General features: G+C 41.2%; 1 protein-coding gene across 1 annotated transcript in view; it reads left to right on the top strand.

Annotated features, from left to right (window-relative positions):
* LOC117399552 (tomoregulin-1-like) overlaps positions 1-5,090 on the top strand; it is a 139,261-nt gene extending 134,171 nt beyond the window's left edge. Inside the window, exons 9-10 of the mRNA XM_033998816.3 lie at positions 151-312; positions 3,790-5,090. Of these exons, the coding sequence (XP_033854707.1) occupies positions 151-312; positions 3,790-3,874 (247 nt within the window). The 3' untranslated portion in view covers positions 3,875-5,090. The remainder of the gene's footprint in view (positions 1-150; positions 313-3,789) is intronic.
* Positions 5,091-15,726: the final 10,636 nt, after the last annotated feature.

Below are 15,726 nucleotides of genomic sequence, written 5' to 3'. Positions count from 1 at the left end.
GTTCTGTCTGTTAACAAAGATGGAACACTGTAGTTGCCATACATGCATGCTGATCAAGGGTGAGGAAAGGATATCACACCATCCATATTAACTGTGTGGTAATCTAAAGGAAAAATAGTTTTTGATCAGAGTTCTCTGTTTCTCTTAAAGGTGTGATTCCGGCTATAAAGGGACACAGTGTGATGAAACTCAAGACTTCAACATTCTTTATGTTGTTCCAAGTGGACAGAAACTCCACTATGTCCTCATTGCAGCAATAATAGGAGCAGTGCAGATAGCAATTATAGTTGCTGTTGTGATGTGCATTACAAGGTAAATATACTATATCGTTACACTACAGCAAAACTATTATAGACATATCAGGGAATGGGGGCTAGGAGTCTTTTGATTTATTGAACCAAGTGTCATTTTAAATAATAACTCAGCTATGTCTTTTTCTACAATAGAAAAATAGATGGACATATAATACAGCTCTGTGACAGGGCAGAGGCCCGGCACGCCGAGAATATGTGTTTTGTGGCTGGCAGCCAGGGACAGCCTGGGGCCAAGATGGCCACCTATGCACAGCCACATGGTTTAAATGGTTTGGTAATGTTTAAGATGTTGAATTTGTTTATTGAAAAGTGTGGAATGTTTACTTGTTCAAATGGAAAAGTGTGGAATGTGGCCAGGGGGCTGATTGATTGATCATCAATCAACCCCTGGCCACATGCTATAAAAAGCCAAAGGAAATGTTTGTTTGGGGTGGAGAGAGAGAGAGAGAGAGAGAGAGAGAGAGAGAGAGAGAGAGAGAGAGAGAGAGAGAGAGAGAGAGAGAGAGAGAGAGAGAGAGAGAGAGAGAGAGAGAGAGAGAGAGAGAGAGAGAGAGAGAGAGAGAGAGAGAGAGAGAGAGAGAGAGAGAGAGAGAGAGAGAGAGAGAGAGAGAGAGAGAGAGAGAACACACCAAGATAGCTGAAGCTTGGGTGTAATTTCTTGTGTTTCAAATAGTTTTTTGTTTAAATTATGTATTTTATTTAAACCTTTTGTTTGTTCCCATGTTTGGTTTGCTTTGTTTGTAAATATTAGAAGTGTGTGAGAGCGCTGAACTGCAGTTTCCAAAGTCTGGGTACTATTTCAAGGACGCAGATCAGCCTTATATCTGCAGTATGCAATCAGAGAATAAATGGTTTGACTCAACCATGCATCTTTTAGATTGACATACTCATGGGTACTGTTTTAATGTTAGTGCTTTGAGACTCCAGTGCCTTTTAGATTTATTTATTATCACCCCCACCTGATGTATGAGCAGAATTCCTTTAGATCTTTACTAGAAAGGAACTTTACTCTGACCGGTTCTGTTTTTTTTATTTTTCTTTGTAGTTACCATAGACAGAAAGACTAGATCAACCAAAGATCTGTAAACTGGTCCAAGTCATCTAGTGCATGGCTACTGTGTTTTGCCAGCAGACAAACAGACTGCGCTGCAAATTAACTTCTTCAATAAGAACAGTCCCAAATTGTGGTGCAAGGCTGCAAATTCCGTTAATCAACAATTAGCAAAGCAACCCTTAGAAAAAGTAATTGTACTGAAATGCACCTGTGTTTAACTTGTTTAAAATGAAGCTATTTTACTGTGAGGTGTCTTTGCTTGTTATTTACTGTGTAGTGAATTAGGTATACAATTTATTGAAATATAAATTGGTCTCTAGTCACCCTCTTAGGGATGTCAAAATGTGAGAAATGAGACATTCCATATTTAAGTTCTGGATCATGTAGAACTCGGATTCCCTTGACAATAACCGACATTTACACAACGTGTCAGAAATATAAAACAATAGTTTATTTAAGAATAAAAAAGGTGCACAACTAATCTAATATTCCAGAAAGGAAAGGCGATTGGTTAGAGATATACGTGAATAGTATACAGTTCATTGATTTCATAGTCTAATGATTACAATGACCATAACATCATTAGCATGTATGGTTAATATACTAATATTAATTATGGCTGATCACACTGCAAAGTGTCTACTTTGCATTAGTATTTTCAATACCCGTTTCTCGTTGTAATCCATGTCAATATGCACGAGAATTAATTCAACTTCCCATTCAGAATGGAATCCAACATTCCAGTACCTAATTTAGCAAATTAGTTTTACTGTGTGATAGTTTAGATGTGATGTGTACCAAACTAATAATATGTTATCAACCTCAATTGATTATATATTCAAATGAACTCAGAAATGGGGCAATGATCAAATTCTCTGCATTTATGATGTAACTCCTTTGAGTTGCACATTTCAACAAACCAAATATATTCTTACACACTCTAAACAGGAAGTTATATTCTATTCCTAGAACAGTTTATCCACTAACTGGATAGCATTTGCTACAGTTAATTTCTCTAGTCATAAAGTATTTAATATGTTGAATACTTACCGATTTTCAACAAAAAAGGCAATCTGCTTTGTTGATGAACACGGCAGCTTCTCTCTCTGGATCTGAAATTCCAATGACAGAAGACGGTACTTTGCTTGAAGTACGCATTGTATTTCATCGGCTCGCAATAAACAAATAGTTATTTTCAAATGTTGATCAGCTTGTTGATTTCCAAGTCTTGCAGCATTATCATCTTTGTCGGCAGTTTTCTAACTGGAAATAGTTCCGTTGATCAGATGTAACTCAGTTCAGATAATGCATTGCAATTGGAAAGTTATGTAGTTCGTAGAAGTGTTATCGTTGCAGTTCTTCTGTATGGCTAGTACATGGCATTAGGCCCAGCTGCTGGCTATGCTTCTGTCCATTTTGTGGAGCGACGTGGAAACCAAGACCAGCTTTCAGATCAAGGTAGTGTCCCGTTTACTGTTTCAGTCTCTCTTAGGACAAAGATCTAGGGCTCTCTTCAAAGCTGATTTTAGCCATTCTTCAGAACATTGTTTCATCCTTCCCTTCCATGAATTCAAGCAGTTATGCTCCCATGACTTCAGAAACGTTCTTCCTCTTGCCTGGAGCCCTGTTCCTTGTGTGGGAAGCTTGCTTAGTGTGGGAAGCGCATATGGGAAGCATGTCCTTTGAAAGTCGTGCGGCTGCTTTTGTGATTCTGAATTCCACCCTGTGATTGGTCAGTTTGTTTATTTTGGGCTGTGCCTGAGTCCACGTGGGGTGTTTCTCATTGGTTGTTCTCGTTCCTAGACGGCCCCTTGTTCTCAATTGGTCCGCTGACACGTCCCCCTGTCGGCTGGATTTATGAGATGGACTGTTTTCTGTCCGAGGTGTCAAAGCACGCAAAACTGTCTGGCTTGCCTTGTGCATGATACTCCCGCCGCCAAATGATTCCTTCAGCGATGGGGGAAATTTGGGACCAGAAACAAAGTAGACACAGAGAATGGCTTAGGACCCCCCACTATATATTTCAATTCTGTTAATTTCATACACAGAATGATATTATGACCCACTCAGACACTGTTTCCCCAGCAATTAAATAAACATATACTAAAGGAAACTTGATACACAGTTGCAATGCACTAGATAAAACTGACACTCAAAAAGTGATTCAGTTACCCAAACTCTTAATATCCACACTGTAGTTCTGTAAAGTACAAAGACATGGACAGGAAGGGCCAAATAAAGCCATTCATTATACATGTAACAAGTAGCTTCTCTACCCCTGGGCTAAATGAATATCATAAAATGGATGAACTATTTGAGCATTCTCATGCTAAGTATGTTATTACGTGAATTATACTCTATTAGACATACTGCAAAAAATATTACACACCTTGCCAATTTGTTTTCCTTTTTTATTTACAGAAAATGTCCCAAAAACAACAGAGGGCGTCGGCAAAAGCAAAATCTCGGACATTTTACTGCAGACACATCTTCCAGAATGGTGTAGCACGCTGTTTTTGATACCTTTTCCTACCATGTGAAGTACATTTCTTTTTTCATTCTTAAGATTTGAAGATATTGATTTCAGGGGCCTTATTTTTTCTTTCTGGACATTTACAGTTTGCATTACGCAGTGAACAACGTTTAGCTTTTTTAACAGCTACTGACTGTTTGAAAAAAGTAAGCAAAATAAAAAAAAAAAAAAAAACATCACAGCTTTTGTTTTACATTGTTTTGAAGATGGCAGCTCTGGTTTGCATATCCGGTGTCACATGGTAATGTAAAAGACTTCTGCTTCACTCCAAGCAATGTGCTGTTTATTGGAAACACTCAACTTCACCAGTGTGCAAGCGACGTACAACACCTAATGCAGCTTTCGTGATTGAGGCATGAACAAGAGAGGTGAAGATGTTTATAGTTTATCTTTATGATGGAAAAAATAGAAAGAAAACGCTGTGTTTCATTAGTTATTTCTATTGTTTTTTTTTAAATACTTAGCTTTTTATGTTTTTTTCTAGACACTGCATATCGCATGACTTGTGAAACTGTGTTCTGTGGAGTAGTTGTAATTTAATGAAAATCTGTTTCAGACTGTTTTGTGGCTTACATCTGAGCACTACCACCTTTGTAATTCCAATACTGTGTCTGTATTTGAATAGTCCTTATGTGTAAAATTAGCAACAATGCAGAAATATGGTAGTGCTTGTGGTAGTGCCTGTGGATGAGAGGGCCAGAAAAAGGGGTATGTCTTTAGAATATGTAATTAAGTTCTGTGTAAACTTTGAATTCAAAATAAGTCTCCTGTAATACAGCCTTCTTTTACCACTGTTAAACTGAAGGAGGTACAGTGTTTATTACCAAACACTTGAGGTAGGCTTTACGTGTTATAACATGGTCTGATCCACATTTTATAGTATTGATATGGGTGAAACTTCAGGAAGATTTTTTTGAGTCCAGACCTATTAATGCCTAACGTTTAAATTAAATACTTACCAATACTAAAGAAGATGATTTTGTCTGATGTCATCTAATTGTAGTTAATTGAAAGTAATATTTTACTTGTGTAAAAAAAAAAAAAAAAAAAAAAGTGAAAAAAAAAGTGAAAAAGTGAGTAGAATGTGTGTTGTTTGACATGTCATTAAATAATCTGCATGTAGGACCTTTGATAGTCTAGCTTTTTCCTTTTTTTGTCCCAAACAATAAAAATGAAAACATCAACACTTTTCTTTTGGTGGTTGTTTTTTTGTTTGTTTGTTTGTTTGTTTCTATGTACCTGGTGTGTGTGTCAGTCATATTCATGCATTTGCACCTGCTGTAACTCTGTTACAGGGGTGCCAATCATGGTCCTGTAGGGTCATTCCACTTCAAGTTTTACAACAACTTCAGGGTCTGGATAGAGGTTTAAGTGGTTCAATTGAACAATTTAGAACAGGCTTCCACCAAACATTTAGGGCCAGTGGTCTCCACCAAACATTTTCAAAGCCTGACATATCTGTCATCTTGTAATTGTGACTGAAAGAAGATAAAGTAATATCAGGGGTGTCATTTAATTAGCAAATCATTTGTGCATGTTACAGGTGTTGTACAACTCCCACTGTTTCAAAGGACTAGATATCTAGTGTGATCCATACTATCAAGTTATATTTTTTATGTGATTACTCAAATCCACCTCCTGTTCTCTATCTAGGTTTTCATTAATGTTGGGGCTTATGTATTAAACCCAGAACTTCCAAGGTTAGCCTTTTGTTGCTAAAATGTCAACACTATCTGGCAGGTGCCATTTAATGTAATGGGCAATAGGATTTTTGACAGTTTACATAAAGTTACATATATTAACATTTTTTTTTGCTTGCCTCCTTGCATACTTTATACACACCCAAATTCCATGAATTTACTGAATTACTGATGTTAATAATTCACGTTGTATGTATATTTAACTCCCCAGCTGCTTTGTCTTCAGCTTTCTGTTGGCTGACTCCCGGCGAACAGGATGGCTTGGTGGTGCCGTCAGACCAGAAAGTAAACAGACACCAGTAGTGCGGGATGAAGCGCTCCTGCGCGTATTTAATAAATAAGACGTTTAAACAAAACACTTCACACAAAACAAAGTGACACAGTGGCCAAAATAAACAGACACAATAATCCAACAAAACAAACAAACAAGTATTGTGCTGGTCCTAATCCAGCACAGGTAGTAATTGTTTGTATTTCTCTCATTCTTAATCCCTGAACACCCAACCCCGCTCAGTAAAAGCTGCTGGTTTTTATATTGTGGTTAAGGGATTAACTGGCTATTAATTATCTTCTGCAAAGGCTTTCTCATGCGCATGGTCGACAGTCAATCTGTCAATAATCACTAGCTGTTGACCACGCATTCTCACAATTTTAGCTGGATGGGGCATTTTAACCCCATCCATGTTGTAAAACAATAATAACAATAAAACACAAAATACGCACAGGAGCAGGGTGTACCCCGCCACACTCCCATATGCAATTATCAAAATAACAGCTACAGCAGAAGAAACACAATCTACAGCTATGGCTAAAAGTTTTGCATCACCTAGAATTTTTTATTATTGAGACATAAATAAAAAGAAAAAAAAGCTATATGAACATAATTTTGATATTTTATTTAACATCATGTAATCAAATAAACTACAAAATTATATTGAAATCTCAAATTTTCAGCAGGTTTAATTTGACTTTATGGAGCAAAATTAGTCAATTCTATAGGCTGTTGCAAAACTTTTGGCCATAGCTGTAAGCTGCAGTACCTGCAAAAAAAAAAAAAAAATGGTGACAAGCAGCAGTTGCAGTGCACATTGAAACCCAAATACTTTTTTTGATGAGTTTCTGCAACGATTTCCGACAACTGAACAAAGTGTCAAAATTCAATGTATATCCCATGTCGCGAGTTGATGAACTAATAGAAAGATTAGGAAAGGCTAAATACTTGACAACACTAGATCTTACAAAAGGATATTGGCAAATCCCTGTAAGTCCCGCCTCTAAAGAAAAAACAGCTTTCTCTACTCCCAGTGGCTTATATCAATATAAGGTTATGCCATTTGGTCTCCTGGCACCTCAGCTATATTTCAACGTTTAATGGATAAAGTCCTAAGGCCTCATACAGAGTACGCTTCCGCCTACCTTGACAATATTGTGATCTTTTCAGAAAGTTGGGAAACTCACTTAAATAGAGTAAATGCCGTCTTACAGAGTCTAAGAGAAGTCTCTTTAACAGCTAATCCAGACAAATGTTTTGCGGGGTTGTCAGAAGCCAAATATTTAGGATAAATTGTTTGAAGTGGAGTAATTAAACCACAAATGAATAAGGTAGATGCAATTATAGACAGGCCAATACCACAAAACAAAAAAGCAAATAAGGGCTTTTCTCAGTTTAGCAGGATACTACAGACGATTTGTGCCTGATTTCCCTTCAGTTGCAGCACCAGTAACAGAATTGATGAGGAAAGCAGCACCAAATAAAGTAAAGTGGACGGAAATGACAGAGACATCATTTGAAACACTTAAAAATATCCTGTGTAGTGGGCCGGTGTTAAAGGTACCAGATTTCCTATAATGTACCTAAGCCATAAGTTACTACCAAGAGAAAGTAGATATGTGGAAGTGGAGAAAGAGTGTTTGGCAGTTCGTTGGGCAATATAAAGTCTGAAATATTATCTAGGGCAAGAATTCATTCTGGTTACTGATCATTCACCATTAAAGTGGATGAAGGAAAATAAGGAAAAAAATCTGAAAGTATCACAGTGGTTTTTAGCACTCCAACTGTATCGAGCACAAGAGTGGTTTAAAAAACGCTAACGCAGATGTACTGTCCAGGGTACATTGTAAGGGAAGGAGGATGTGTGACAAATGATCAGGTTTTCACAATGGTCTTATGATGGAAAAGGTGGGTTTCTATTATTTTGACCATAACGAAAACAAACTAGTATTGTCACACTAGCAATAGAACAATGTATTTGTTTAAGCTGGGTTAACATACAGCTTTAATATAGGACAGACTACAATTCCCATACTTCCAAGAGTAAATTGATTAGGAACAATGGGAATTCTAGGGATGTAAGCAAGTTGTGTAGTATGACATGGAGCAGTGTATTGTGGGTAAATGGTATTGCTGAGGCAATGGTAACAGCTGTGTGCATTTTAAAAACAAGAAGCAGAAGCTCAGTTTGCTGGAATGTATGAGCTCAACTTGGATCCTTGAACAAAGCAATCTTGTTGGATTAATCTTGTTGGATTGCAACCTCCACAACTCACCCTCTCTTAACTGGAGTCCCCCAAGGGTCAGTCTTGGGTCCTCTCCTGTTCTCTCTCTACACCCGCTCCCTGGGCCCCCTCATCGCATCCTATGGTTTCTCATACCATTTCTATGCTGATGATGCTCAGATTTTCCTCTCCTTCCCCACCTCTGACTCCACCATCTCCTCCCGTATCTCTACCTGTCTGTGTGCTATTTCCTCCTGGATGCACTCGCATCACCTCAAACTCAACCTCTCTAAATCTGACCTCCTTTTCTTTCCGTCCTCCTCCTCCTCCCCCTCCTCTGATCTCTCTATCTCTGTTCCTCTGGAATCTACCACACTCTCTCCCTCTTCCTCAGCTAAGAACCTTGGAGTCACCCTGGACCCCTGCCTCTCTTATTCCCAGCACATCTCCACTCTAGCACGCACTTGCCGATTCTTCCTGAGCAACATCCGAAGAATCCGACCCTTCCTCACCAACTATGCTACCTAGCTCCTGGTCCAGGCCCTGGTACTCTCCCGCCTAGACTACTGCAACTCCCTCCTGGCTGGCCTCCCTGCGTCCGCCACCCGTCCGCTCCAGCTCATCCAGAACTCTGCTGCCCGCCTGGTGTTCTCTCTGCCTCGCTTCGCCCACGCTACTCCACTACTCCGCTCGCTCCACTGGCTCCCGATCACCGCTCGCATCCAGTTCAAGACTCTTGTACTAGCCTACAGATGCCTTGACCAGACTGCACCCAGCTACCTCCAGACCCTCATCTCTCCCTACACCCCCCACTCTACCTCTCCGCTCCGCCTGCACTAGAAGACTAGCTCTACATCCGCTACGCTCCCCTGCCTCCAGAGCCCGCTCCTTCTCCACCCTTGCTCCGCAGTGGTGGAATGACCTTCCTACAGATGTCAGGACTGCCCAGTCCCTGATCACATTCCGGCGCCTCCTTAAGACTCACCTCTTCAAACAGCACCTGTAGAACTCCTCTGTTTGTATCCTGGGACACTATCACCCTTCATGTAAATGTGCTTTATTTTGCTCTTATCTGCCCCCTATTTTACTGCATTTAATCCTGTACTTCAGAATACTGTAATCTGCCAAGTGTTTAACCTGTAGTACTTTGTATTTAATCATATCCTGATGTAACTATCACTATTTAATCATATCCTGAAGTAACTATCACTATTAACTGCTGTATTATTGAATTGTGGTTTGTCACACTTGAACAAAAGTTATTGTATTTCTTGCTCTTATTGTATTACTTGTATTGTAACACTTGAAATGTATTTGCTTACGATTGTAAATTGCCCTGGATAAGGGCATCTGCTAAGAAATAAATAATAATAATAATAATAATAAGAGTGTCTATTGTGCATGACATTCAAGACCCAGAATCGAAAGGAAAATGAAACAGAGCTCCCCTGCCTCCAGAGCCCGCTCCTTCTCCACTCTTGCTCCGCAGTGGTGGAATGACCTTCCTACAGATGTCAGGACTGCCCAGTCCCTGACCACATTCCGGCGCCTCCTCAAGACTCACCTCTTCAAAGAGCACCTGTAGAACTCCTCTGTTTGTATCCTGGGACACTATCACCCTTCATGTAAATGTGCTTTATTTTGCTCTTATCTGCCCCCTATTTTACTGCATTTAATCCTGTACTTCAGAATACTGTAATCTGCCAAGTGTTTAACCTGTAGTACTTTGTATTTAATCACATCCTGATGTAACTATCACTATTTAATCATATCCTGATGTAACTATCACTATTATCTGCTGTATTATTGAATTGTGGTTTGTCACACTTGTACTTTGCTTGAACAAAAGTTATTGTATTTCTTGCTCTTATTGTATTACTTGTATTGTAACACTTGAAATGTATTTGCTTACGATTGTAAGTCGCCCTGGATAAGGGTGTCTGCTAAGAAATAAATAATAATAATAAGAGTTGGCTTGGAAGAGGAGCGGATATACTGTGAGCGGACGCTACTCATGTAATGTCAGTTAGTTTGAACCTTACTTAAATAACCCTGAGAGTTTCTGGTGAAGATTACTTAAGGTAAAAATAAATCTGCTACAGTTAAATTCGTCTGTATGACAAAGCTCCAAAAAGGCAGTTGTACTTTGTGTTAACAAGTTTTAGTGAACTGAAAAACTTCAAGGACAATTGTTTTATGCTCTCTGGCTTGGATTATTATAAAAGAGAACGATCATTGCAAAGCATGTTATTATGTGTTTGTGGGGACTGTGGTATCAAACATTACAATTGGGCATGCAATACCTGAGAACCAAGTACTTTACTGGTTTAAACCTGGAGTAAACACAGACTGTAACAAAAGACAGCAGACAACCCTTATGTGAAACTTTATTTTAAAGTACTGGAATTACAAAGACCACTGTAGTGCTTTGTCCTGTCTGTCTTACCCCTGAAACCTGCAAAGAGAAGCAAAAGTTAAACACTGGGATTACAAACGATTGTAATAAGTCTTCTGATTTTCGGTTTCAACCGATAAAACCCGATAAAACACCCCCGATACAAAAAAAAATTAAATCGGTGGATAGCCAATAAACACCGGAAAACACCGGAAAACACTGGAAAAACTGTGGAAATGGTTAATCAAGTAACGTTGATTTGACCCTTTTCCCATTAAAAATAAAACCTACTACAAAAATAATAATAAATACATTTCCCAGTGCTGCTGGGCAATGTCCCACCTTCCTGACTTGTATCTATCATTGATTCGTTCTGAATACTTTAAACCCGCCCTGACTACTGACTGACAGCACATTCCTACATTTCTATTGGAGCCTGCGCTTGCGAGATTTAAAACAAGATTACAATCAGGATGGAGGCTTGTTAGCGGGATTTAAAACTGTATTACAGTTTTACAGAGGATTTAAAACAGAATTGTGGCGAAATGTACGTTGGGATTTTGTTGTGCAGACAGCAAAGGAAAGAAGGTACAACTTAAGTGTGCAAGTACTGTCGAGTTACTACTATACATACATATTTTGACAGAAAAGAAATGCTCGAGCATTTTGGAAAGTAAACGAAAACACTAATTGCATACAGTATATCAAAAAGGAAAGCCCCGAAAAAAAAACGATTTACGTAAAACTTGAAAATAGCTAAAAATAAGCACTGATATATACAATTAATAAAACCCGAAAAACAGAAGCCCTAAATATAATTATTGGAACTGATAGTCACCTACGCACGAACCCCAGTGGTGAAATAAAGAACTGCACCTCATATCAGAGGCTGAAAGAACAGTTGGAGCAGAGAGAGAGATATTTTCTTTTCAACATCAGATCTTTTCTTAAAACGTATTTTTGTCAATCGCTTTAAAAATAAAGGATTGTTTTAATTCCATTACTGTTTCCTTTCCAGTCTATACAAAGTCAGCCATCCTCACAAATAGAGCTCACAGCTCACAATGTATATAGATATGTGTGAAGTAGTGGTTAGGGCTCTGGACTCTTGACCGGAGGGTCATGGGTTCAATCCCCAGTGGAGGACACTGCTGCTGTATCCTTGAGCAAGGTACTTTACCTAGATTGCTCCAGTGAAAACCCAACTGTATAAATGGGTAGTTGTATGTAAAAATAATGTGACATCTTGTAACAATTGTAAGTCGCCCTGGATAAGGGCGTCTGCTAAGAAATAAATAATATATATATATATATATATATATATATATATATATATATATATATATATATATATATATATATATATATATATTGTAAAACGATTCGCACTCACTCGGGTTCGTGCCCCTTTAAAAATACGACCCAGCATACAGAAATGGATTTTCTTGCGCGATTGCGCTAATTTTTTAATAAAGACAAAAATAAAACAAATACACAAAATAAACACCTAGCTCTGTACGAGCACTAACTAACACACGGGAACACCCTTCCTAACACGGGACAGCTAAGCTGTTTTCACGACTTTTCTAAAACCACAAACTTAAACCCCCAGATTTGACACCGCACTTACTTTTCTTCTCTGGCTACTCGGAGACAGAGCACCTCTTCTGCCTCCTTCTACTCAGCAGCCTGGACCTGGTGCGGATGATAATTAACAATAAAACAATTACACTAAACAATAAGCAAATTAAATGAAACAATAAAGCAATCCATCAAAACAATTAACAAAAAGGTGCATTTCTCTCGCAGGGAGGTTTTAACCCCCTCCCTGCTGTCTCTCACAACCCGCTATCTTACATATCCCCCCCCCTTGTCTTTACAAGACACAGGCCACGAGACGGCCACCTCCTCCCCTAAAACACAACCACCCACCCTCGAGTCCACAAAAGTCAATTTTCGCCCTCTTCCACGGGCGAACTCGAGGGTGGATCGGTCCACATCCCGGCTCTGCCAGGTAGGGACCGCACACCGGCGACGAGGGACCCCACCGGTTTGTCAGGGGCGACCAGAACGACAACCGGAGCACTGGAGGCTGCAGTAGCGGGCAGAGGTCTGCAGCTGGGACCCAGTGCAGCGACGTCCGGTCAGCAAGGGGGAGCGAAGTAGTGACCAGGGGAAGCGTATGCGACGTCTGGGAGCAGCACAGCGACGTCTTAATGTCCGGGAGGAGCGGAGCAGGGGACCAGGTGGAGAACTGTGCCCGATCCTGCCGACTCCTGGGCTCCAGGTCAAGTGAAGGGAGGTCCAGGCTAACCGACAGGGTGTCCAGGAGCAAGGGGTGAGGGACTGAACGCAGCGACGCCGGACTGGACCGTAGGGGTGGTGGTCGGGGCTGTGGTGGAGGTACGCTTGTCACCTCCTCCCTAGGCTCCGGAAGCGGCAGCTCCTCCCCTCTGGGCTCTGGCAGCGGCAGCTCCTCCCCTCTGGGCTCTGGCAGCGGCAGCTCCTCCCTGGGCTCTGGCAGCGGCAGCTCCTCCCCTCTGGGCTCTGGCAGCGGCGGCTCCTCCCCTCTGGGCTCTGGCAGCGGCGGCTCCTCCCCTCTGGGCTCTGGCAGCGGCAGCTCCTCCCCTCTGGGCTCTGGCAGCGGCAGCTCCTCCCCTCTGGGCTCTGCCAGCGGCAGCTCCTCCCCTCTGGGCTCTGGCAGCGGCAGCTCCTCCCCTCTGGGCTCTGGCAGCGGCAGCTCCTCCCCTCTGGGCTCTGGCAGCGGCAGCTCCTCCCCTTTGGGCTCCGGAAGCGGCAGCTCCTCCCCTCTGGGCTCTGGCAGCGGCAGCTCCTCCCCTCTGGGCTCTGGCAGCGGCAGCTCCTCCCCTCTGGGCTCTGGCAGCAGCAGCTCCTCCCCTCTGGGCTCTGGCAGCGGCAGCTCCTCCCCTCTGGGCTCTGGCAGCGGCAGCTCCTCCCCTTTGGGCTCCGGAAGCGGCGGCTCCTCCCCTCTGGGCTCCGGAAGCGGCGGCTTCTCTCCTTTGGGCTCTGGAAGCGGCGATAGCAGCTCCTCCCTTTCTGGCTTGGGAGACTGTGGAGCTGCGCTAGCCTGCTCCCATTTCTGGAGCAACAGCTCCAACTCTGTTGGCTCCCTTTTCCTCAGCGGAGTCAACCCCCACTCGCTCATCTGTCTCTCCATTCTTGCAGTCTGCTCTATTTGAGCAGCAGTATTGCGATTGATTCGCGCAATTAACTCCTCGATGCTCTCCATTTCTCAGGTCGTAGGGGCGCCCACACACTCTGCCACCATATGTAACACGATTCGCACTCACTCGGGTTCGTGCCCCTTTAAAAATACGACCCAGCACACAGAAATGGATTTTCTTGCGCGGTTGCGCTAATTTTTTAATAAAGACAAAAATAAAACAAATACACAAAATAAACACCTAGCTCTGTACGAGCACTAACTAACACACGGGAACACCCTTCCTAACACGGGACAGCTAAGCTGTTTTCCCGACTTTTCTAAAACCACAAACTTAAACCCCCAGATTTGACACCGCACTTACTTTTCTTCTCTGGCTACTCGGAGACAGAGCACCTCTTCTGCCTCCTTCTACTCAGCAGCCTCGAGCAGACTGCTTGCTCTCCTTTTAAACTCTCGCACCTGGACCTAATTTTTAATAACGCCCAGGTGCGGATGATAATTAACAATAAAACAATTACACTAAACAATAAGCAAATTAAATGAAACAATAAAGCAATCCATCAAAACAATTAACAAAAAGGTGCATTTCTCTCGCAGGGAGGTTTTAACCCCCTCCCTGCTGTCTCTCACAACCCGCTATCTTACAATATATATATAAACATTATGCACAGCTGTTATAAAGCAATAAATAATCATACTACGAGTTTAATAATAAAACATAATTATTAAACTCATATATAGATATAGATATAGATATAGATATATAGTAAAATGTCATTTATTCCAGACTGGTATAAGTTTGCCTTCTGATTTGGAACAAACAGGGAGCATTCACTTCAGCTGCTGGCTTCAGTCAGGGAGTGCTCTTCCAACCCCCAGATCTGATGTGCCTGACACTTGGACACTTGTTGCCATGCGATATCATTTTGCTTACGTCACCAGGTGACTGACCTTTTGAAGTTCTATATAAACTAGAGGACTAGTGTGAAACTGGCCAGCTGAAGAGCGCATTAAAGTACACCTGCAACATTCTTGCTGTAACTTTTCCACATGTGAACCACATTTTTACATTTCACATCATTTTTTGAATTTCAATGATACCCCTTTAAACTAATCGATGCTATGCTGGACACTTGCTATTTAAATGTGTAGAGTCCAATATATGTATGTACAAACGTGCTCAAATTTGTTGGTACCCCTCCACAAAAAACGAAGAATGCACAATTTTCTCTGAAATAACTTGAAACTGACAAAACTAATTGGCATCCACCATTGTTTATTCCATATTTAATAGAAATCAGACTTTGCTTTTGATTTTTTATTCAACATAATATTGTAAATAATAAAACAAATGAAAATGGCATGGACAAAAATGATGGGACCGCTAACCTAATATTTTGTTGCACAACCTTTAGAGGCAATCACTGCAATCAAACGTTTTCTGTAGCTCTCAATGAGACTTCTGCACCTGTTAACAGGTAGTTTGGCCCACTCTTCCTGAGCAAATTGCTCCAGCTGTCTCAGGTTTGATGGGTGCCTTCTCCAGACTGCAAGTTTCAGCTCTTTCCATAGATGTTCGATAGGATTCAGATCAGGACTCATAGAAGGCCACTTCAGAATAGTCCAATGTTTTGTTCTTATCCATTCTTAGATGCTTTTAGCTGTGTTTTTTGGGTCATTATCCTGTTGGAGGACCCATGACCTGCGACTGAGACAGAGCTTTCTGACACTGGGCAGTACATTTTGCTCCAGAATGCCTTGATAGTCTTGAGATTTCATTGTGCCCTGCACAGATTCAAGGCACCCTGTGCCAGGCGCAGCAAAGCAGCCCCAAAACATAACCAAGCCTCCTCCATGTTTCACTGTAGGTATGGTGTTCTTTTCTTTGAAAGCTTCATTTTTCGTCTGTGAACATAGAGCTGATGTGACTTGCCAAAAAGCTCCAGTTTTGACTCATCTGTCCAAAGGACATTCTCCCAAAAGGATTGTGGCTTGTCAATATGCATTTTAGCAAATTCCAGTCTGGCTTTTTTATGTTTTTCTGTCA

Source organism: Acipenser ruthenus, chromosome 4 (assembly GCF_902713425.1).
Source record: "Acipenser ruthenus chromosome 4, fAciRut3.2 maternal haplotype, whole genome shotgun sequence".
Lineage (NCBI taxonomy): Eukaryota > Metazoa > Chordata > Actinopteri > Acipenseriformes > Acipenseridae > Acipenser > Acipenser ruthenus.
Note: the sequence above shows the minus strand (reverse complement) of the source record. Positions and strands in the feature narration are given on the sequence as shown.